This window comes from Nyctereutes procyonoides, unplaced genomic scaffold (genome assembly GCF_905146905.1).
Source record: "Nyctereutes procyonoides isolate TBG_1078 unplaced genomic scaffold, NYPRO_anot_genome, whole genome shotgun sequence".
Lineage (NCBI taxonomy): Eukaryota > Metazoa > Chordata > Mammalia > Carnivora > Canidae > Nyctereutes > Nyctereutes procyonoides.
In genome coordinates this window covers 11,087,903-11,112,094 of record NW_026575033.1, presented here as the reverse complement: position 1 = coordinate 11,112,094, position 24,192 = coordinate 11,087,903, and the positions used below count along the sequence as shown (strand labels likewise).

At 42.8% G+C, this 24,192-nt stretch overlaps 1 protein-coding gene across 1 annotated transcript in view; it reads right to left on the bottom strand.

The window, feature by feature from the left end:
* Positions 1-222: 222 nt before the first annotated feature.
* Positions 223-24,192, bottom strand: part of LOC129504510 (WD repeat-containing protein 49-like) — a 48,692-nt gene continuing 24,722 nt past the window's right edge. Inside the window, 14 exon segments of the mRNA XM_055317231.1 lie at positions 223-268; positions 1,502-1,589; positions 2,201-2,239; positions 3,959-4,100; positions 4,757-4,815; positions 6,247-6,342; positions 14,672-14,837; positions 16,020-16,079; positions 17,561-17,606; positions 18,284-18,338; positions 19,201-19,280; positions 19,361-19,396; positions 19,398-19,465; positions 23,347-23,449. Coding sequence (XP_055173206.1) covers positions 223-268; positions 1,502-1,589; positions 2,201-2,239; positions 3,959-4,100; positions 4,757-4,815; positions 6,247-6,342; positions 14,672-14,837; positions 16,020-16,079; positions 17,561-17,606; positions 18,284-18,338; positions 19,201-19,280; positions 19,361-19,396; positions 19,398-19,465; positions 23,347-23,449 — 1,084 coding nt within the window.

Below are 24,192 nucleotides of genomic sequence, written 5' to 3'. Positions count from 1 at the left end.
GATATGACTGCTGGGCTGAGCATGAGGCTGAGTTTCCTTACATTCTAAGGCCATGGGCAGTCACTGTTTTGTTGGTCAAAAGGAAGACAAAGTCAAGTGACACTGGGAGATGAGCTTTGACCATTTCCACAGATGGACCAACAAATCTCACCCCGACTCTGGTCAGTATCATGATCTAGGGACACACTTTTAATTCCCATATTTATTTGGTTCTCTGGGTCGTTACTTGACTCTTTCACGCTGCAGTTTGTACTCCATGCTGATCTGCCTGGAAACCACAAAATTCTAAAAATGCAAAAATGTGAATTGGATGTGCTAGAACCAACCTTAAACTCTTCCACCACCACGTTTTCTTGCCCTTCCTCTTCTGTGTGCATAGCAGCCACATCTTGTTCCAGCACTGGGAGAGCAGGCATACTCCGGGGATCTGTCAAAATTTCATAGGGCACTCTAGGGTGGCTCCAGGAGGCAGGAGTGAAAATATCCCTAGGGCTATGCTGCCCAAAGGTTCCTGGAAGAATAGAGAAAAATAAGCATAGTACGGAAACTGACCTGTCTTCTAATCAGAGCAAAGCTTACTGCTAAGATTGCTAGGTCAACCTAGCAACCAACCTAATCAAATTTAGTTCTGCTTCTGTAGTTCATAAGAAACAACTCCAGGGCAGTTGGCTCTGGAGACTTGAGCCTGGTGTGCCTCCTACAAAATGCATCACGTGGGTGCTTAATCTACTCAGTAATATACTAAGGACTTACAGGATAAATTCTAAACGGTTTTAGCATTTGCCTCCAGGAATATCAGTTAGGGAGAGCAGATGACCTACTGAAATAGGTACAGAGTCTCTCTACACAGTAATTCAAGTTAATCTTAGTACTTCAGCCCACTCTGGCTAGGCCTTTCCCCATGCACAGCTTCCCCAGTCCTGAATTGTTCCTACCAAGGCATGACCCTATGATAATGCGGTTCCTTACCAAGCTCACCGAGTTCAATCTAGCTGAGTTCTCTACATTTAAATGTCTTTGATTTTAATAATTATTGTGAAAATAAGTTGCCTTTAAGGTATAGACTTAATTCTGTTTCCCCCCAAAGCTCACATGTTAAAGCCCTAACCCCCAATATGACTATATTTAGAGATAAAGCATTCATGGAAGTAATTAAGACTAAAATGAGGTCATGAGGGTGGAATCCTGATCTGACAGGAATCTGAGATAACAGAGCAGTCTCTCTGCCATGTGAGGATACAAGAAGATGGCCCTCTGCAAGCCAGGAAGAGAGCTCTCTCTAGAACCAGACCATGCTAGCACCTGATCTCAGACTTCTAGTCTGTGAACTATTCTCATGTGAGAAATGAATGTCTATTGTTTTAGTCGCCCAGTCAATGGTATTTGTTAGGCAGCTTGAGCTGACTAGTACACGTGGCCTCAGAGAATTCATGACTTGACAGAGGCGACATCAGAAGCCCAGAAATGGGACTAAGGAGGTGGCCAGGTAGATGTTCCATACCTATGTACTCCCCCATTCCTGCTCCACAGGCACACAGTGCGGTCAAGGGAGGATGACAATAGAAACTTTTCTTCTACCAGCTCCAAAGTAATGAGATAAAAAGAGAGGATAGATGCTCCAAGCCTGCTCCAGCATAAAAGGGACATTGGATCAATGCTCCATTAATATAGAAGCCAGGCCAATCTTCTGAATTATTCTTGGTACCATTCTTTCCCTCTTACCACACCACACTCTCCAAATTCTCCAGCTCCAGCCCCAAGATATCAAACAAGATACAATGGAAACCATCTTATGGATGATGGGTCTGGGGGAAGATCAAGAGGTTGTAAATAGCCTGACGAAAGTTCAGGTTGTGCCGTGAGCACGGAGTCTTTTCAACTCAGTAGAAAAATAAAAGATAGATAGATAGATAGATAGATAGATAGATAAAATAAATTTACGAAGTTTCTAAACTTAAAGTAAAATACCAGATCAGATCAGTTCAAGGAAGATAATTAACCATTTACAAGAAAAACAAAGACTTCTAGTCAATGCTGTGCAAGTGATACATACATCTTGCTTCCCTAACAGCAGGATTGTAATACCATTTTCCTAGTTTTATTAATTCAGAGGCCTTCTTGAGATGGTTGATTTGATGAAAGTTATGAACATATTTTAACTCTTACAAATTCTTGAACTCTAAAATGGATGGTACGCACGATGTCACCACACTGACATGGGCCCGCCAGACCATCACATCTGAATCGAAAGGAAGAACACACCTGAGTACAGTGGGAGAGTTAACCACCATGATGCTAGATGCTGTACGACACTTGACAGGATGAGCACTGGGTTATACTATATGTTGTCAAACCGAACTCCAATAAAAAATATACATATAAAAAAAAAGAAAACAGTTCCTATAGGATGGGGTCAGATCTGGGTGAGTGTCCAGAAAAGAGAAAGGTACTGGTGTGGCACTTGTTGGTTTTGCTACATTAATTGATAAGTGTTTATCAAGCACCTACTATGCACAAGACCCCCTGTCAGGTCCAAAGACATAAAATGGCTCCCATGCTAGGTGCTTATGTTATTGTTTCCCTCAGTGTTTATGGTTTGGTAAGCATGCAGGAGTAGACAAGTAACCAAAAAAGCTTTGTAAAATAGCCTGGTAAGAGCTGTGCTCCCAGTACCTGGAGTAAAGAACTAAGGCTAGCAGGTGGCTCTTACTTCTAGATTCCAATCTCTTTTACAGTAGCATTTAAACTTTTGTGGTGAACAGGAAAAGGTGACTAAATGGAAGTATGTGAATATTTACCTCTATATTGGCTTTATAGAAATGTATTTAATGGGATTTCATATAGACATTTAGACATGTTAGATATTAAATATTCTAAACAGAGCTAAATATACTTATTTGGAAAGTTGTCTAAGGGATACAAAGAGAAAAACCAAACAAGTACTGAAAATTATGTATTGTGTATATATAGATGCCCGTGTGTGTGTGTGTGTGTGTGTGTGTGTATGTATCTTCTGGGAAAAAATTAAAATTCATTAACAGTGTTCCTGGGATGCAGAAATGGCAGGTTAGGTGGTAGAAGAGGTCAGAGTAACAACTACCACTTTTCATTTTCCATTCTTTTGTGTTGATTTTTTTCTAAACTTAAGCACTTTCACAATTGTATGAAAGAGCTCTAAAATTTTAAACATTTTTGTTACTGCTAAAGCAATATGTTCCCAGAAAATTTAGAAAATACAGATTTCCAAAAATAAAAAACAAAACACATCCATAACCTCAGTGTTATCTCAAAGAGATAACATTTGTTAAAACTTCAGTGTATGTCTTTCCAGATTTTCAATCTTCCATATACTTCTTAATTTTAACAAAGACTCATACTTTAATGTTGCTTTGCAATCTGAATTTTTTCATTTACTAATTTACCAGGAGTATTTTTCTGTGAATACATTTTCATATACAGCATTGTTATCTAATGACTAGGTAATATTCCAGTGTATTTGTCACACCATCATGTACTGAATCAATTTTCCTTATGTTGGATATCCAGGCTGTCTCTAATTATCATCCTTCTCTCTTACAAACAATGTATTGATTCACAACCTGATATCTGAATCTTTGTGCACATGTCCTATTACTTCTTTCAGCCAAATGCCTAGGAGTAGGGCTGCTGGTTTGAAGCTTTAGATATGTATTATCAACTTGCCTAGAGTATATACCAGTTGACCCCCTACTAAGAGTATATGACTGCCCATTTCCCAGTAACCTCACCAACCATGAATATTTTCCTGAAAATATTTATTTCTAAATCCATTCTTTTTTTTTCTAAATCCATTCTTAAAAGGCTTAAGAGACCCCGCCCCCATCCTCACTGGTACAATTTAATTTTGCCAACGAGAATATCAAATTAAAACTGAAGCTTTGCTTATCATAGTATTTAACATGAAGAGTTCATTGCCTACTCTTGGGGAATTGCAGCTCGGGTCCCTGCAGGCCATACTCTTTGATGTCGTAGACGTGCACAAAGCCTTTCTGGTTAGCCACATAGACAAGGACATCTCCTGCTGTCACTGCAATGCTGCTGACCTGCGCTTTGTCCTTGGACTGGAAAGCACATGCATAGGGCCCATTACAGAGACATCCACAAGGTCCATCACAGATACACACAGACATGGCCCATCACAGACACATACGCACAAACATAGCCCATCACAGTCATACACACAGGACCACTCATAAACAGACACACAGACATAGGGCCTTCAGACATATACACACAGACACACACACAGCCCATCACAGATGCACATGGGGCTCATTGCAGATAAAGCTTACCTGTCAGACAATGGCAAGTGGAATGTTGTATCTCATTTATAGTTAGAAGTAATCACTGTGCTGGTGTTAATCTTTCAGCAAGATAGGAAGACTATATAGAAAAATAAAGCTAAAAACATAGAGCTCAGAAGAGTTGCTGTGTTACATAGGCTAGTGTCAAAAAAGAAAAAAAAATACATAGGGGCACCTGGGTGGCTCAGTCGGTTACGCATCTGCCCTCAGCTCAAGTCATGATCTCAGGTCCTGGGATCGAGCCCCACATCAGGTTCTCTGTTCAGCAGGAGTCTGCTTCTCCCTCCCCCCTGCCCCCCCCCCGCTCATGCTTTCTCTCTTTCAACTAAATAAATAAAATCTTAAAAGAAAGAAAAAGAGAAAACAACAAACCTAAAGCATGGAAGTTATTTCCAATCAATTGCCCAACTTACAGGAATGAAGTTTGCAATGGGACAGGCTCCACTGAACAGCTTCCAGAAAGTGACAGAACCTGTGAGGAGGGAACAGCAGGAAGGGTACACTTTGCCCTGAAGTGCTGAGTCTCTGAGCCTTTGCTGACAGGCACTGCAGCCTCGTGACACCAGGGTTTTTCCTTTTTCCCTTGGCTAACCAATCAGTTAGAATTATCAGCGAGTATTGGGGCAGGGGGTCCTCTTTATGGGTTTTGGATTAAATGGCTCAGTAGCCTTTTCCTTCTCCACTAATCTAGGCAGCTTTCCTGATGAGAAAGTCTCCAGCTTTGCCTATGGAGGAAAGGTCCAGAAGTTTGGGCTATGGCAATAATTAACGTGTGTGTGTGCACATGTGCATGTATGTGTAAGCACTTATTTTAAATACAGTGTGGTACTTGCCTAGTCAAAGGGATCCTTGGCAGGGGCCGGTTCTTTTTGCCTACTAGTCACGCACCATTCTTGACTGTGCTTTATACATGGGTGCTCATGTAGCAAGTGGGGACCCCATGCATATTACTTCCTCTTGGGAGCTCCCTAATGAATGCAGTTTCCTCCTCTTCTCTCAGGGACAAGGGATGCTCTGTGCTTCCACTGGGTAAAGCAGAAGCCATAGATGCCTCAGAGTAGAGGGTGAAAGGAAGCACTCAAGAGCATTTCCAGCTTTGGGGCTGGAGCTGTGAGTCTGCAGCTCGGAGGAGGCAGCCTCTGTTACCACTTGATGAGAGGAACACAAACATTCAAGTACCCTGGGATCAATACACACAACTTGAGCCTCCCCTTGCAACCAGACACAGGTGGCTGGCTGCTTTCAACTGGAAATTTTAATTAAAATCCTAGAGCTTTGGAGCAGGACTGTGGCTCACTTGTTACATTTTACTAAAGCCTTGGGGGGTGGAGGGGTGGTCATGTCATTTGTGTAGTGTCACCTAGCTAGTTAGTGGCAGACCTGGACTCAGAAGCTCATTCTTAAGCTCTCAGGGGAGACTTGGCTTCTTTGTCCTAAAACGAGCAGGTTACATAGCTAATTTCCATGTAGGATTCTGTGTTTTTCTTCTTCAGGCTCTTCCATCAGGCTGCCTGTGATCGCTTGTGGCCCTACCCTTACAGGCTGGGTTTGGTGTTTACTGAGCCTGACTAAATGATGTCCTCCATGGCCCACTTCACTTGCAGAGGGCCCTGAGTAGGCAGCTGGGCAAGGAAACTTGATTTGGAGGGAGTGGGAGTCAGGCCTCACTTCTTGTGTGACCACCGCCCTGGCTGGCAGGACTGGGCCAGAGCAGGCCGGGGTGGGAGGCTAGCCAGCCTGGGCTCTAGGGAGAGGGAGCAGCAGGAGGGAGGAATTGCAGAGGGTGCAGAGGACAGCAGTGAGTGCCTGGGGACCCTCCCTCTCCAAGCCTGGGCCTGCAGTAACCAAGTCTTAGAGCAGCACAGCCTCTGGGGGAGTGGGGGTAATGACATGCTATTCTCACCTTCGGGCCCATTGGTGATTAGGGAAGCGGCAGCTGATTCAAACTTGGCAGCCCGTGTCTTCAGGAAGGCGAGGCAGGAAACACTCCGGTCTGGGCCTGGTGACCAGGGAGAGTTTGGTTGTGCTCTCCACTATGCTCACAGCCCTTTCTTTCCCCCTCCCCCTTCTGCAGCTCTGCCCTCCCCCCCCCCCCCAAACACACAGCGGGCCTGAAGCAGGAGCTGTGCACACAGGTGTGCGGGCAAGCGGGCAGGCACCTTCGCTGCTTAAGAACCAACCCAGATAAAGTCAAGTGTGAAGGTTAACAGCCCCAGCAGCCCAGGAACCCTGGCATTTCCCAGAGCCCTTGGACTTTTGGAGAGAGACAAGGATTTGAGAGACTTTGGGAATTTACAGGTGCTTCTCAAGAAGTCCCCGATCTCCAGAAATTCCTGGATTGGAGGAATACAAATTAACCTTTATGTCACTTTTTATATTTACCAAGAGGTAAACCACATGATATCCCATGATACTGGAGCATTAGTTCCATAGCCAGATGAAGTGGAGATTTGTGTTTTTCTAATGGTTCATGACTTGGAGGAGACAGGTGTGGTTATATTTAAAAGATTAAATATACTATTTTATAATATTTATATATTGTTATGTTAATTATAATTAAATATTATTTAAATTATTATATCTATTAAATATTATATTGTTATAATAGACAATATCATTATTTATAAATAAATAATATTATATTGTTTTCCTAGTTAAAAAGCCTTAGTATCTAAGAACTAATCAATGAATTCAGCAAAGTAGCAGGATACAAAACCAACACAAAACAATCAGTTGCATATCTATAGACAAACAAGGAGAAATCTGAAGAGGAAATTACAAAAACATTTTCAGTGGCATCAAAAAGAACAATACTGAGGAATTAAGGAAGTGAAAGACTTGTATAATGAAAACTACTACAAAACATTGCTGAAAAAAACTTAGAACATAAATGGAAACACATCCATGTTCATGGATTTGCAGACTTAATATTGTGAAAATGTCAATACTACACAAAGCAATCTACAGACTCAATGCAATCTCAGTGATCTTTTTTGCAGAAATAGAAAACTCATCCTAAAGTTTGTATGGAATTTCAAGGGACCCTAGATAACCAAAACAATCTTGAAAAGAAGATTAAAACTCATATGTCTCAATTTTAATACTTACTATAAAACTACAGTAATCAGGGGCGCCTGCATGGCTTAGTGGTTTAGCACCTGCCTTCAGCCCAGGGCATGATCCTGGGGTCCCAGGATCGAGTCCCACATCGGGCTCCCTGCATGGAGCCTGCTTCTCCCTCTGCTTGCATCTCTGCCTCTCTCTCTCTCTCTCTCTCTCTCTCTGTGTGTGTGTGTGTGTGTGTGTGTCTCATGAATAAATAAGTAAAATCTTTTTTTAAAAAACCTACAGTAATCAAAACAGTGTGGTACTGGCATAAAGACAGACACATAGACAAATGGAATAGAATAGAGAGTCCAAAAATGAACCCTCACAATTATGGTCAAATAATATTTGACAAGGGTGCCAAGGCTGTTCTATTGGGAAAGAACAGTCTTTTCAACAAATTGTGTAGGAAAACTGGATATCCACCTGCAAAAGAATGAAGTTGGACCCTTACCTAATACTACATACAAAAATTAACTCAAAAATGGATCAAAGACCTGAATATAAGACCTAAAACACTAAAACTCTTAGGAGAAAACACAGGACAAAAACATCATGACATTGAATTTGGCAGTGATTTCTGGGATGTGACACCAAAGGCACAGGTAACAAAATTTAAAATAGACAAATTGGACTTCATGAAAATTTCTTAAAATGTGCACAAAAGACACTACCCAAATTAAAAAGGCAACCTACAGATTAAGAGAAGATATTTGTAAGTCATATATCTAATAAGGAATTAATATCCAGAATGTAGAGAGAATTTCTAAGACTCAACAGAAAAACCAAACGACCTGATTCAAAAGTGGGCAAAGGACTTGAACAGATGGTTTACCCAAAAAATATTTACAAATGGCTAATATGTACATGAAGAGATGTTTAGCATCACTCATCATTTGGGAACGGCAAATCAAAACCACAATGAGATACCGCCTCACACTCATTACGATGATTATAAAAGGAAGGGAGAGAGAAGGAAAAGAAAGAAAGAAAGAAAGAAAGAAAGAAAGAAAGAAAGAAAGAAAGAAAGAAAGAAAGAAGAAAAGAACAAGTGTTGGTGATGATGTGGAGAAATTCGGACCTTGTGCATTATTGATGGGAAAGTAAATTGGTGCAGCCACTGTGGAGAACAGTACTGAGGTTCCTCAAAAAATTGAAAATAAAATTATCACATGATCAAGCAATTCCACTTCTGAATATACACCCCAAATCTTTGAAAAGCAGGGTCTTGAAGAGATATTTGTACACCAATGTTTATAGCAACATTATTCACAATAGCTAAAATGTGGAAGCAACCCAGTGGCTACTGATGGGAAAACAGATTAGCAAACTGTGGCATATCCACACACAATGGAATATTATTCAGCCTTAAAAAGGAAGTATATTCTTTAATATGCTACAACATGAGTAAAACTTGAGGACATTATGCTAAGTGAAATAAGCCAGCCACAAAAAGACAAATATTATATGATTCCATACACATGAAGAACTCGGTCAAAATCATAAAGGCAGTGGGTATAATGGTGGTTGCAGGGGCAGTAGGGAGGTAAGAATGGGGAGTTAGTGTTTAGTGGGGACAGAGTTTCAGGTGAGGATGATGAAAGTTTCTGTGGACTGGCAGTGATGATGTTGCATAGCCATGCGAATATATTTAATACCATTGCACTGTACATTTTGCTGTGTGTATTTTACTACAATTAACAAAGAAAGATGAAGATGAGAGAGAGAAGGAGGGGAAAGAGGAGGGGTGGAGGATGGAGGGAGGGCAGGAGGAGAAAGAAAAAGCCTTAGTCTTTCAGTGAGCTCGCTGCTTTCCTGGATTTTAGGCTGGTTGAAGTCTCTCTCTCTCTCTTTCACTGTCAATCTTTTTCTCTTTGATGTCAAGGAAGATGTAGCAATCCCCAATATAAGGAAGAATGAGGCTAAAATGTTGAAAAGTCAGCAGAAGGAATTTGTTTTTAGCTCATTTGGCTTTGCTTGCACAATTGTCTTCACTCTTAGCTCCCTTCTCTACTAAGAATGACTTCAGAAGAACTGTCTGGACAGTTTTCCAAATAAGATGATGACCTCTTAACCAGTCCCAGTGGTGAAAAAGACCACTAGGTTCTGGTTTGACCTTCAAGAACAGCCAATACTGCTCTTTCCTGGACAGGTAGGGAACTTTCACATATTTTCATCTCATTTGTGCAATGTAGAAATGTGAATTATGGTAGTTATGGCTGGCTTTACATTTTGGGAGCAGAAAAGGAGTTTCTCAAAGCCAGCAGTCACATAACTTTTAATCAATAAATGCCGCTGCAAACAGGATTTTAAATTAGAGCTGCTGGCTGAAAGGTCAACAGTGCATTCTTGGCCAGTGACTTTATTTTCATTTTAATGGCAATGAAAATAATCACTTAGAAGAAAATGCCACCACTTTTTCCCCAAAGATTTTTTTAAGGTTTTAAGCATTCTTGGAAAGAGCCTCATAGAAGGATCTTTTTTACATTATAGCAAAGTGGATAGGAATAGACTGGATAATAAGTCTATAGGTAAGAGTTTCTTTTTAATCTCATGGTGTTCAGTTTCTAACCACTGCCTGCCAGAGTGTGTCTCAACCACAGCAGTCCAGAAGATGATGGCATTGCTTTACCATTATTTTACCTGCTTGGGCATGCACATCTCGTCTTTGAATTTAGACTGTGAGCCCCTTGAAGGCAGCATCAAGCCTCACATCTCTCTCTAGTCTTTTCTATGCATCTCCCTTAGGGTATGCCCAATGGGAACGGCTCAAAGATATTTTCTGATCAAATGAGTCATTAGAGCTGTTCCTTGACTAGTAAGTTATCAAATGCCTGAAGTAGGGGATTGCAGTATGGGGTTCTCTGAGGGTTTGCTGGTTGGGTTTCAGGAAATGCAAGAATTCCCCAGTTCTTTTTTTTTTATAAATTAATTTTTATTGGTGTTCAATTTACCAACATACAGAATAACACCCAGTGCTCATCCCGTCAAGTGTCCCCCTCAGTGCCCGTCACCCATTCACCCCCACCCCCCGCCCTCCTCCCCCTCCACCACCCCTAGTTCATTTCCCAGAGTTAGAAGTCTTTATGTTTTGTCTCCCTTTCTGATATTTCTCACACATTTCTTCTCCCTTCCCTTATATTCCCTTTCACTATTATTCATATTCCCCAAATGAATGAGAACATACACTGTTTGTCCTTCTCCGGTTACTGTGGCCAAGTTCAAAAAGGGTGTTGCCTGAGTTCTCCTCTGGGATTTTGATGGAATCTTGTCTCACATTTAGATCTTTCATCTATTTTGAGTTTATCTTTGTGTATGGTGCAAGAGAGTGGTCCAGTTTCATTCTTCTGCATGTGGATGTCCAATTTTCCCAGCACCATTTATTGAAGAGACTGTCTTTCTTCCAGTGGATCGTCTTTCCTCCTTTATCGTATATTAGTTGACCATAAAGTTCAGGGTCCACTTCTGGGTTCTCTATTCTGTTCCATTGATCTATGTGTCTGTTTTTGTGCCAGTACCACACTGTCTTGATGACCACAGCTTTGTAGTACAACCTGAAATCTGGCATTGTGACGCCCCCAGATATGGTTTTCTTTTTTAAAATTCCCCTGGCTGTTTGGGGTCTTTTCTGATTCCACACAAATCTTAAAATAATTTGTTCTAAGTCTCTGAAGAAAGTCCATGGTATTTTGATAGGGATTGCATTATACATGTAAATTGCCCTGGGTAACATTGACATTTTCACAATATTAATTCTGCCAATCCATGAGCATGGAATATTTTTCCATCTCTTTGTGTCTTCCTCAATTTCTTTCAGAAGTGTTCTATAGTTTTTAGGGTATATTTTGAGAACCATTTGAATGGTAAATGGTTCTCCAACCTTTTATTTTCAGGTTGTAGGTGTCCTTCTGTCTAAAATGAGTCTCTTGTAGACAGCAAATAGATGGGTCCTGCTTTCTTATCCAGTCTGAAACCCTGCGCCTTTTGATGGGGTCATTAAGCCCATTCACGTTCAGAGTTACTATTGAAAGGTATGAGTTTAGTGTCATCATGATATCTATTTAGTCCTTGTTTTTGTGGATGGTTCCACTGAACTTCTTCTTAAAGGGGAATTTTAAGAGTCTCCCTTAAAATTTCTTGCAGAGCTGGTTTGGAGGTCACATATTCTTTCAGTTCCTGCCTGTCTTGGAAGCTCTTTATCTCTCCTTCCATTTTGAATGAGAGCCTTGCTGGATAAAGTATTCTTGGTTGCATGTTCTTCTCATCTAGGACCCTGAATATATCCTGCCAGCCCTTTCTGGCCTGCCAGGTCTCTGTGGAGAGGTCTGCTGTTACCCTAATATTCCTCCCCATGAAAGTCAGGGACTTCTTGTCTCTTGCTGCTTTAAGGATCTTCTCTTTATCTTTGGAATTTGCAAGCTTCACTATTAGATGTCGAGGTATTGAACGGTTTTTATTGATTTTAGGGGGGGATCTCTCTATTTCCTGGATCTGAATGCCTGTTTCCCTTCCCAGATTGGGAAAGTTTTCAGCTAGGATTTGTTCAAATACATATTCTGGCCCTCTGGCCCTTTCGGTGCCCTCGGGAACCCCAATTAAACGTAGGTTTTTCTTCCTTAGACTGTCATTTATTTGCCTTAATTTGTCTTCATGGTCCCTTAATTGATTGTCTCTTTTTTCCTCAGTTTCCCTCTTTGCCATTAACTTGTCTTCTATGTCACTCACTCGTTCTTCCACCTCGTTAACCCTCGTCGTTAGGACTTCTAGTTTGGATTGCATCTCATTCCATTGATTTTTAATTTCTGCCTGATTGGATCTAAATTCTGCAGTCATGAAGTCTCGTGAGTCCTTAATGCTTTTTTCTAGAGCCACCAGTAGCTGTAGAATAGTGCTTCTGAATTGGCTTTCTGACATTGAAGTGTAATCCAGATTTTGTAACTCTGTGGGAGAGAGGGCTGTTTCTGATTCTTTCTTTTGAGGTGAGGTTTTCCTTCTAGTCATTTTGCTCAGTGCAGAGTGGCCAAAAACAAGTTGTATTGGAACACGGGGGAGTATCACTGGTCCGTCTAGCTGGTCTTCTGGGGGAGGGGCCTGCTGTGCTGATTTTCAGGTGTTAGCACTTGGGGGAGCTGCTCTGCCCCTGCCTGCTGCAGGGCTCAGCGGGGGTTGTTTACCCCGTGAGGCCCCAGGAGGAACAGCCGCAGTTGCTATGGCAACTCTGGAAGCCTGGATTTAGCCTCCGCAGGAACTACGGGGCTCGGGGCTCTCGGTTCTCCGTCTGCAGGGCCTGGAGGCTCCGGGGCGGGGCCGCTGATCTGCTCAGCTCGGGGCAGGAGCGTCCTTGCTGTCCTGGGCCCTCCCGGCCTCTGCCTGTCCCGGGGGAGGCCGGATCCTGGGCTGTGTCCCGGCGCCCTGTGCTCCGGGGCCTGCGCTGTGGGATTCGCGCTCCCGCCCCGCAGCCCCCTCCGCGGAGCCGCCGCCCGAGCCCCTCCGAGCTGCTCCGGTCGGTCCCGCCGTGCGCGCTGCAGCCCTTAGGGAGCTCGGCGCACTCTCCCGGGCGCAGGTGTCTGTTAGTGTCCCCGGGAGCCCGAGGGCATCCCCGCCCTCCTGGGTCCTGCTCCAACTCCCTGCGAGCCCCTTTCCGCCCGCCCGGGAAGGTTGGTGCAGCTCCTGCTCCTCCGGGACGGGGCTCTCCTGTCCTGGGGACACTCGCCCCGGCCTCAGCCCGGCTCCTCGCGGGGCCCCTCCCCCTCGGAGGCCTTTTGTTCCTTTATTTCTTTTTCCCCGTCTTCCTACCTGGATAGAAGCGCGGACTCTTCTCACTGTAGCATTCCAGCTGGTCTCTCTTTACATCTCAGGCCGAATTCGTAGATTTTCAGGATGGTTTGAAGGTTATCTAGGTAATTTGGTGGGGACAGGTGATTTGGGGACCCTGCTCTTCCGCCATCTTGCCCCTCCTCCGAATTCCCCAGTTCTATGTAAAATCACCAGTGCCCTGTGTCTCCCCTGGGTTCCATGGGTGTGAGATAGTGGATCCCCTGACTGTTGGCAGGTGTCTTTAGACTGCCACTGGGAAGGATGATCCTGGACACTAGAGGTTAGGCAAGGAGTGGTAGGAAGCCTTTGGCTGTGGGTTCCCATGGTTTTCCATCCAGTACAACCTGCCATGAAACTGATAGATAAGTGCGTTTTTCAAATGGTTCATGACTTGGAGGGAGATGGGTGTGGTTACCATCCCCAGTACCTAGCACTGGGCATGGCACATGGCAGGAACTCATCGTTAAAACACACCAATATGTTTTAAATGAAGATGTGAAAGAATGGGCCCACAATCACATTAGCAGAGAGAGAGGGTCTTGAAGTAATGGAATCAAGGCAGAAAAACTAGGGAGAATGGGGTGGGAGTGTGGGGAAAAGTTTTGCAATAAAATATACAAGTAATAAGGGGTGCATGGGTGGCTTAGTCAGTTTAGCATCTGACTCTTGGTTTCAGCTCAGATCTGATCTCAGGATCCTGGGATTAAGCCCTGCATCAGACTCCATGCTCAGTGGGGGTCTGCTCAAGGATTCTCTCTCCCCCTCTGCTCCTCCCCACCATCCTTGCATGCAATAAACAAACAAACAAACTGTAAAAAAGCAAAACTATACACCACCACCACCCACACACACACACACACACACACACACAAGTAATAAAGCCTGACTCATGTGGAGGAGTACAGGGGGTCATGGGCAATGTGAAGACTCTGGGACCCTGGGGGCCACCTGAAGGGGCTGATGGAGAGGGTGGCATAAATTCTGAGGGCAGATAGCTGAGTGACACATCAGAAGATGGTATCTGAGGTGAGTTGGGAGAGCAGGCCTGCTAGTAGGGCAAAAGGAGCTTGTAAAGACAGAGGGGTAAAATTGGCACTGTAACAAAGCCTAACAGGCTCAACAGGGGAGAGAATCCTTTGGGGGACAGTGGATGAGGAAAGGCTCCCAGAGGTGGTGGGTGAGTCTAAGACAGGCTCTGATGGACTAGTGCCTGGGGGTGTGGACTGAGCTAGCCGAACTCTTAAACCCTCTTCCAGCTTTGGCAGACCTGACAAATTAAACCTGAAACCTGGCTCATCCCTTCTAACTGGGACTCTGTCCAGAATTGAGATCTCTTTAGGATATGCCAGAAATCCAAGCCTGATGGGGCCTGTGCAGACCAGCCATGGAGCCTACCCCTCACCTACATTTTCTGTCTTCTGCACCATCGGAGGGGCTGGGAGTATTCAGCTTACAGTACATGTGGCCTGGGATGACATTCCAAATGATGATCTCCCCATCATAACGGGAGGTAGCAAGAAGAAAAGGTGGGTATTGAGCCACACAGAGGATGTCTTCCCTGTGCCCATGTTTCTAAAGAAAGAGATGGAGAGGGAGAAGGTCAGACTTCAAATCCTCAGTCACCCCTGGCTAGCTCCCCTTCATCTGATGCCTAAGATAGAGGATGCAGACGTGTTCCTCCTTTTGTGCTGGCCCACAGAAAACTCTTCTGGAACCTTGAAGACTCACCTGGAACCTTGAGGCCCAGACCCAAAGATCAGGGCATCACTCCATGCAGGAGTCTGTGTGTAGGTCAGCCAGAGAGATGCTGCCTCTCCTTGAGTCAGTTTATTACCTTCCCTAGGGAAGTGATACTTTTAGAAGTTTCCTGACCTCTGCGTTGTGCTGGCAAGCATAGTATTTGCAAGGATGCCTGTTTGAGGCTGAAATGTTGATGGCAATGGGATAAAGGAAACCAACTCTGATCAAGGGCTTGGCTTCCCAATAGCTCAAGTGTAAATCCCAGAGTGTGTTATCCCTTGACTTGATTCCTACAGGGCTCCCACCTGTGGCTTACACAGGCAGTTAGGAATTGAGATCACCTACTCTCCTCGAAAGGAGGATTTGGATATGGATCCTTAAGAAAATGAGAAACCAAAATGGAGTTTTTTGAGACCAGTGCTTCAGAGATTAAAGAGTCCCTGGCCACTATCCTCTCAACTTTCTCACTGGGGTACAGTTTCCACATGAAGAGAATTCACTTCTCTTGGCACTGTAAAGACATTTTTTTTCTCCCTTGCCTTCACATACTTCCCACTGAGTGTCCTTTGTCATCTAAGATGTCCCTTCTGCCTTCAAGTAGCTGGCAGGGTGGTGGTATAAGATAGTTGAAAAAGAGAAGACAGAAAAGAGAAGGTCAATGGTTCTCTCTTTTCCACAATCTTCTGACAAATCCTGCCTCCTTCTGTGATTTGTGACCACATATACCTGGGATCCTCCTCCTGTGGTTCCCCCCCACACTGCCTGTCAATGAGGTCCCATACCCCAATCTGAACACAAGGCCATCACTCTTCCTGGAAGGGAAGCAGCTGCTTGGACATCAGTGCTCCTGGCTCTACCTGAACCCGTCATGAATCCTGCCACTGCAGAGGCTTTTGAGGTGTTTGTGATAACCTTAAGCAGGCCCAGGAGAGTCAGGGTGAGGCTGTGAGTGAAGTATATCCTCATCATGTGCCACTGTTTGGGTTGAGAGCAAGACAGCAGACCAGGGCTCACCAGGTCATCCTGCCAGTGTGGCTGAGGCTTCCAGAAGTGATGAAAGTCACATGGTGCATCCTGTATGCAAAGTCAAAGAGGAGACGTTGTATAAGCAGTGAAATGAGCTGCCAACACACTCACAACTTCAGAGAGAAGGCGTTGGCACATTTTATAACCCTACCCCTCACCCCACCAATGATGTAGATTTTCAAAATGTCAAAGCAAATTCCCCTAGTGCTAGTGGGAATAAAAAGCAATCCACTTCTGACGTTTGGGTGATTGCATTTCAACGAATCATATGTCAACTGACAAACTCTCCTTGGATGGTCTGCATAGCTTTGCCTTCATAATAAGACCCATAGTGGTTGCATTCGTTAAAACAAAAGCCTTTAGCTCAGGAACCTATAATACCATAGGATGAATTCAATGCCAGGGCTTCTCAGGTAGTCATCTCTCAAATCATCTGGGGATGCAAGGCTTAGGCTGTGAAATACAGTACACCTTCAAATGAATAAAGAACTTACAATGTTTAAAAACTGTTGGAAATCCATGACCATCCGGCATAGCAAGCAGGGGAAATAAAATGTCACAGGTAGATTTAAAACTTAGTTTCAGTCAGCATTTTCAACTTCCCCTTTCTCTGAATCCCTTCTCCATCTCTAAGCCATAAAAACAAGATTTTTTTTCCCATAGAGATGCTTATGGATGGCATTTCATCTCCCCTTTCCACTTAGAGAGGTTCAGGGGCAAAAGGACAAGGTGGAAGGAAGAAAGTAAAAGGCTGGACAACTGACAGAGAGGCTAACCCTCATTTAGGGATGAGGGCATAGGAGTTAGAGCTGAAGCTCCTGCATTCTAGGGAGTAGGGAGCATGCCAGCCTGTACAAGGGGTAAGAACACAAAGTAAGGTGTGGAGAGCTATGCTTTCCAAGTACCATCTGCTTTGGATTCCCAGGAATGCCCTCAGTACCTCTGACAGCTCTTCTAGCTAATATTTTGTGATATTGCAATTTGTGATAAGAATAAGTACTTAATATTGGTCTCCATTTCTGGCAGACAACTCCTAAAACTCTTGGAACTTCTTAAGTGATGAGAGCATGGGAGGTGTCTAAAGTCAGGGGCAGGGGCTGGTGGTAAGAAGGGCAGGCTCGTGGGAGTGAGCCTGTAACTTGGGATCAGATGCCATCCCCGGGGAGAGGGTGTCAGGATTGAGCTGAATTGCAGGACATTGTAGGTATTAGAGAGTTACTTGTTTGTGTGGGAACCACCCCCCTCCCAGAATTAGGTGCAGTGTCATTATACTTCTTCCTATAAAAGAGAACTAGAGGGAAGAGACAAACAACAAAGTAAAAAAGGTTTTTTAAAGGGAGGGAGAGGGAGGGAGGAAGGGAGGAAATTCTTCTGTCTCTATCATGATTTGAATTGTACTAGAGAGCAGGAACATAAAGAATTACTACGAACTTTGTTTTTAGTGGGAAAAGAACAAACGGGTGTGGGTGTGGGGAGGATAGCAATTTTAAGCAGAATTTTGAAGACCTGATTTTGTACATTTCACTTACAAAGTACACATTTATTCTTTTGTCCCATCCAACAGCTATGATACACCTAGAACAGTAACAAAATAGTACATTTCATTACTTAAGCTTATCATTTCTTTAATTTTTGCATGCAATCAACACTGTGGTTTAATTTTGCCATGTCAATATGATAAATAGAGCAGGAACATTTCTTTTGTGAAGAATAAGATAAAATGTGATTTGATAAATTAGGGCCAGTATTTTCACTGGTGCTTAAGGGATCTATAATTCCAAGGTCTACAGATGCTACTCCACGAGCAGCTACCCTCCTGAGGGTTTCTCGATCCTAAAAGCATGGTTGAACCATGGAGGCAAGACACAAACAGAAACTGATCAGGAATTGTTTTTACTCTTTTAGTGTTCAGGAGAGAATTTATGGGATTTTTATTCTTTAACCTGTGGGTACTGAATTTAACTACTCTAGTAATCTAGTCTGTGATTTATTCCTTGAGAAAGCATTTGGTGGAGAGATACAGTACTCCCTATCCCTACCTCTAAACAGTAATCAAAACATGCAGAGAATTGCTTGCAATATTCTAGAAGAGGCTAGTTGCCTAAATTACCATCAGGGAGCAACTGGGGTCCTTGGGAATTCTTTGACATGTTTCCTCCTGGAAAATTCCCTTCACTGTCTTGGTGTCCTCCTCCAGGATAGATTTTGTATCAAAAAGATGCCTTTCTATATCCAAACTGAATATAACTCACTTATTTTGGTTCACCTCCAAGTAGGTACAATCACAAACTTCACTTTGCTTTTCATCTAGAAAGATAACATTATCAAAGTATATTAGACAATTTTCTTACTGGTTCTTGAATCAGCTTGAACAGATTGACTCATCTAAACTGATGATTGAAGAAAACTTCAGTACTTACTTTCTACTTTTCAGACCACATCTAGGGGTTATTCAAGGTATCAAAGTACTGCTGGCTTCCTGTCACATTCATTGCCCTAAAAAGCTGGACTTGCCCTTGCTCAGCTCTGGAAAGAGGCTCGCCTTCTGCTGACAGGACCCTACACGGTGCCTGGCACTTGTTGAGTGAGTGAGTGAACAAGTGAATGTATATAGGTCGAAAGCAGAACTAGGAATCACAAACTCATTACCCTGAGTAATTTATGTCTTTTTTACTTTGACTTCATTTATGTTCTCTGATAGTTAAAAAATGTCTTTCTCTTATCTTCCTTATAGAAGGATGACAGGTCAGACTTGTGGAAATTCTACGAGGATCAGGCACAGCACATGAACAAGTGGAATAAAAGGCCTTGGAAAAAAATCACAGTAGTGCACAAAACAGACTGGCTTTTAGTTTGTTCATCTAGATTTTGACTTATGTGATGTTTAAAATGTTTAGAAAAGTTAAGCTCATTTAAGAACTTACATAAATATACCAGGTAATAAAAGACCAAGTGCAGGAGGCTTAGCTCAGAGCACACACATTTATGTAAAATATGTCTCTCTTCAGTAGAAATTTAGAGTCATTGGTAAAATAAAGTGCCAAAGAAACAGGGTGTAGGATTGTTACATGCATTCTAGATTCCATCTCATTTGTTTCTTCTGTATTGACAACAAATTTCCACCCTCGCAACATTATGTTATGGAGATCTTTGGTAGGAAGCTACTTGCCATGTTTCAGTGTGTGCAGACAACGTCCATTGTTGTAGCTCCATATCTTCAGACAGCCGTCTCTGGCCCCAGTGATTAGCCTAGGAAACAGTCTCTCGTCAGGAAATCATGTCAGGGATCTCATTACCTAATGGTTGAAGATACTGGAGAAGACACATACCTTCTTCCACTGGAGTCAAAGGTCAGACATGGGATCAGCATTGCCATGAGCCCCAGTAAATCAGGACAACAGCTTTCCTGTTTCAAAGTCCCACACTTTTACCACCTGTATCCAGAAGTTGAAAAAACGTGACCTAGAGATATTGACTATCAAATTAAAGAGAATTTGCATTTAGAAGTCTAGATAAAAAAGTATAGATACGAAAGATGAAAATTTACCCTGAAAGTATCTATCTGTACTTCCAATACAAGTTGGCTTACCTCAGCATATTCATTTGCTGGGGCTGCATAACAAAATACCACAGAATGGGGGACTCAAACAATGAACATTTAGTTTCTCAGAGTTCTGGAGGCTAGAAGCCCAAGATCAAGTCGTTGGTAGGTCTGTTTTCTTTTGAGATACCTTTTCTTGGCTCACAAATGGACACCTTCTTGTTGTGTCCTCACATGGTCTTTCCCCTGTGTTTGCACACCCAGGGTCTCTATGTGTCCAAATCTCCTCTTGTTATAGAGACACCAGTTAGATTGGATCAGGGCCCATTCTAACATCCTCATGTTAATTTAATCCCCTCTTTGAGGCTCTATCTTCAAATACAGTCACATTCTTAGCTGCTGAGGTTAGGACTTCAACATATGAATTTTGGGAGAACACAATTTAGCCCATAACACTCAGTGAGAAGAGTAGAAATTTAGAAATCTTTGGATAAAAATCTCCTGACTACCTAGGCTGAGAGGAATAGGTGCTGATTGAATTTTGAGCAGCAAAATGTATTCAGGACCAAGGCACAGCTGAGTGAGAAAGACCGCCTATTTGGAGGGACAGACATATCTTCTCAACCCTCCAGCTTTAAGATTTTGCTCAGTCCACCTAGTTCCAGTCTTGAAATTACTTTCTTTCAGCTCCATCCCTTGAGCAACTTTTGAATTAGAATCATCTATAGAGGGAGTTGAGTGGTATCTTTCATGACTTAGGATAGGTAAGTGCCCACCATAAGGAGAGCTTTCCTCCAGAAAGCCTGCACTCAAAGGCAGTGACAGTGTGGGAGCAGAAATGCTTGAGGATACCACCCTTTCTCAGAACTACTGAATGTTCCTTTTAGTCTTCCACTTTGTAAAAGAGGCTGTTCCATTGACATAGAGAAACTTCCAGGCCTCCAATCCAGAAACCAGAAGGCATCCTCTCACTGTTGTTGATTTCATATACCTGAGACAAGATTTTAGTAGTGCACACTTTGCTTCCTTCCCCTCTGTCCTGTTATGATGTCAGGATTTCTGGGGATGTCTACAGCTCAGGTGCATCCAATTTGTTCTCCTTAGTATTGTGATAGACCCTCAGCATTACTCAGTTTTACTTTAGTTATTCTGACATTTGCAAACATCCCACAGTTTCACAACATGCAGTGATGTGTAATGTGGTTGAGATCCAGAACTGAATGAAGTGTCTGTTGACATTGAATGAACAGAGGGGCCCTGAGTGAGGAAAATAGCTCTGGATTGACACCCAAAAGAGACATCTTCCTTATGGACCTGTCTTCCCTTTAAGTAATTAAACAGTCACCCGTTTGTTTCCTTAAAAAGAAAACCCCCCAAGAATATCACCTGCTACTGCAGGTAATGAGAGTGAAAAGATTGAAGTGAGCAATTACAATATCTTTAAAAATGACTTCAGGGTTCTATTTATAGAATCAAGAAAAGTCTAGAGGTGCTATTTATACTTTTTAGGTGCATTTTGTAGAGGGGATTTCATGTCCTAGCAGGGCTCCTCTAAGAACTTCCTTGCCCCAAGCACTTCTTCCTTCTGAAGTTCCCATTCAATTAAACATATTAAAATGCAACCACATCCCAAATTAAATATAATTTTGCTCTTAATTTTAAAATATTTACAAAATATTTATAGTTGTAAGCTCTGTTGATGAAAAATTATTCATTATTCTTAAAAAGTAAAGTTCCATATTAAATAAAACTGTATATGTGGATGTGTGTAAGTTGCAGTTCCTATGTAACACATTGTAAACATTTAATTGAATATTTATTAGTTTAAATCATTTCATTTTCAAGCATTTTCAGAGGCATTGTAAGTTGGTGGTCCCTAGCACTGTGCTTTGCAACTCAATGAATAAAATGTGGTGTAGTGGTATTCATAACTTCAGACATCATGAAGATCTTGGGTTATATTCTCTCCTCCACAAATATAGACTGCAATGTGGCTTAGATGCTGTGGATCGTGACAGTGGACATATGTTATAAAGATTACACATAGATCTGCAAGATGAGCAAATACTTAAATCAATAACTCAATTCAGTAAGTATCTGAGAGTTTATTACCAGTGTAAGTATCTGAGAGTTTATTACAGGGATACAGTAAGAGCTAAGAGAGTATTTATATCTCAATTCAACATCTCCTTGCCACCCACAGGCAGGGAAGATAATGCATATCAAAAGTAAGCTATTGAAGGAGACTGCTAGCATAGAATTAGGAGCCCAGATGCTAATGGAGCCCTTCATTCTGCCTGGATGTGGGAGGGATCTAGAAATTTTTCTCAGAGAAGCCCATATCCAGAGTTGTGCATTGAAGAATAAGAAGGGTTTTGACAGATTAAGAAGGAAGAAGAGGGAAAAAAAAGAGAAGGAACAAGAGGGAAACACAAATGAGTTGCTTGTTGCCCTAAGTGCCTGCTGAATAATTAGAGGCACAAGGCTCATGAGTGTGAAACAGAGCAGGCAAGTGAGAACTGAATCCAGCACTATATAGAAGGCATCAGCTTGGGTGGTCACAAAGAGGAAGGTGCCTGTATGAGTCGAGAGCACTGAAGACAATTTTTGTGGAGGAGATAGGACTTGAGTTGGACCTTGAAAGATTGATGAGATGTGTGTAAGAGAAGAGGAGGAAGCAGGAAATTCCAGAGTGGAGACAGGAAAATATTGGACAGCACCAGGGACAGACAAGTGCACGATACTGAGACTAGAATGTTGGAGCCCTTGGAGTAACAGGTGATTCTGATAAATCTGGAGGATAAATGATTCTTTATAAGTATGAGCCCAAACTATGCAGGAATCCACCTTCTTTGAAATGAATTGAGACTGAGTCATCATAAAAATTTCTGATCAACAGACCAAATAATCTATTTCTTTCAATAGTTAACCATGGTGATGACTAATCTCTGGAGCAGGGACTGGCAAGAACATGAGCAAAGAAAATTGAGTCTCTGTGGGAATGAAGCCAAAGTGGGTGTGAACATGAAGAGGACATGTCCAGACTGTGGTGCCCCCGGGGCTATAAATCCTAAAGACAGGGTGTGCCAGGCAATTGCAGAAAGAAGGAAAGAGGACGTGGCCAGATGGCCTGGGACACTGGCTTGTAATGTCAGAGCTTAGACCAGTGATTCAGAAAGTGACTGAACTGATATTTAGGAGTCTTCAGAACACTTAAATATCTTGAATGTACTTTGGATGTGGCCCCCGATTAGCTCAAGGACAGGAGTACATGAGTTATGGGATGTGTGTGCTTCCCTGCTCTCACTCCTTATTCAAGAAGCACTAGTTCTGTACCCTCCTGTGGACCAGGATTTGCCATTCATCTAGGAGAGGATGAGTGTGATCCTCGTGAAGTCCAGTGAAAGGGGAAATGGATGTGGAATACTCCATAGCCTCAGCTCTGGATTAGTGTTATAAAGTAGGTAATACGGTTGTATTAATCATCCTACACCACCATGAAATAATACCATTTCTTAGTACCAGATGGCCCTTACAAATAGCTCACACGACAAACCACTAGAGAAACTGTGAGGTCTTCCCCCCAGCTAACAAAGAAGAATGTCCAAACAGTACTTAATAGTTAGTAGAGTTGAAGAACTCTAGTAGAACTCCTAACTTCCAGGGACAGCATGTCCCCAGAACATTCTACTCTGCTCCAAGGTGAGGACGATGGGGCTGGGCCCACACTCACAAATACATCATTGCTAAAGAAAGCAGGAGTTGATACTTAACAGATGCTTCAGAACAGCTGACCACCTGCCTGAAGGCTGGATTGTAGCGGCAGCACAGCATGGGTTCTTGGTGGCAGACCGCTAGGTAAGGCTCCGGGGGAGATCTTCCTCATGAAAAACAGGAAGAATGAAAACCTGAACCCAATGTATGACATGGATACCATTGATGAGGCATCTATTGCTTTATAAAGAAAAGTTAAGAGGATAGGGACACCTGGGTGGCTCAGTTGTTAAGCTTATCACTCTTGGTTTTGGCTCGGGTCATGATTTCAGGGTTGTGATCTCAGGGTCATAAGATTGAGGCTCCCCACCTCACACCCTGTTGGGCTTTGCACTTAGTGTGGAGTCTGCTCAAGATTCTCTTTCTCAAAAAAAAAAAAAAAAAAAAGATTCTCTTTCTCCCTCTCCCTCCCCCTCTGCCCTCCTCCTGTTCTCTCTCTCTCTCCTTCTCTCTCTTAAATAAATAAATAAATAAATACATAAATACATAAATAAACAAATAAAAATCTTTTAAGAAAGAAAGATTAAGAGGATAGAAATGGGTTTGTGACCTTGGACAAGTTGTTTAACTGCTGAAAATTCTTATTGCTTAAGTGGGGGTGATGACCATGAAAACTGATAGCACATGTCTCTTGTTTAGGGCAAGAGGAGTGTGATTTCATATGACTGCACAGTGGATTTTCTTCCCTATGAATTTACATCTTCCCTCAAATAAACACAAATTGTATCATCCCATCCTGATGGGCAGCACCTCTCACTCACAGCAGGGACGAGGCACCACAGTGCACCTCCCATGGGCACCCAGGGACCAAGGACCTTTCCCAGTGTGCCACCTCTGGGAGAGAGC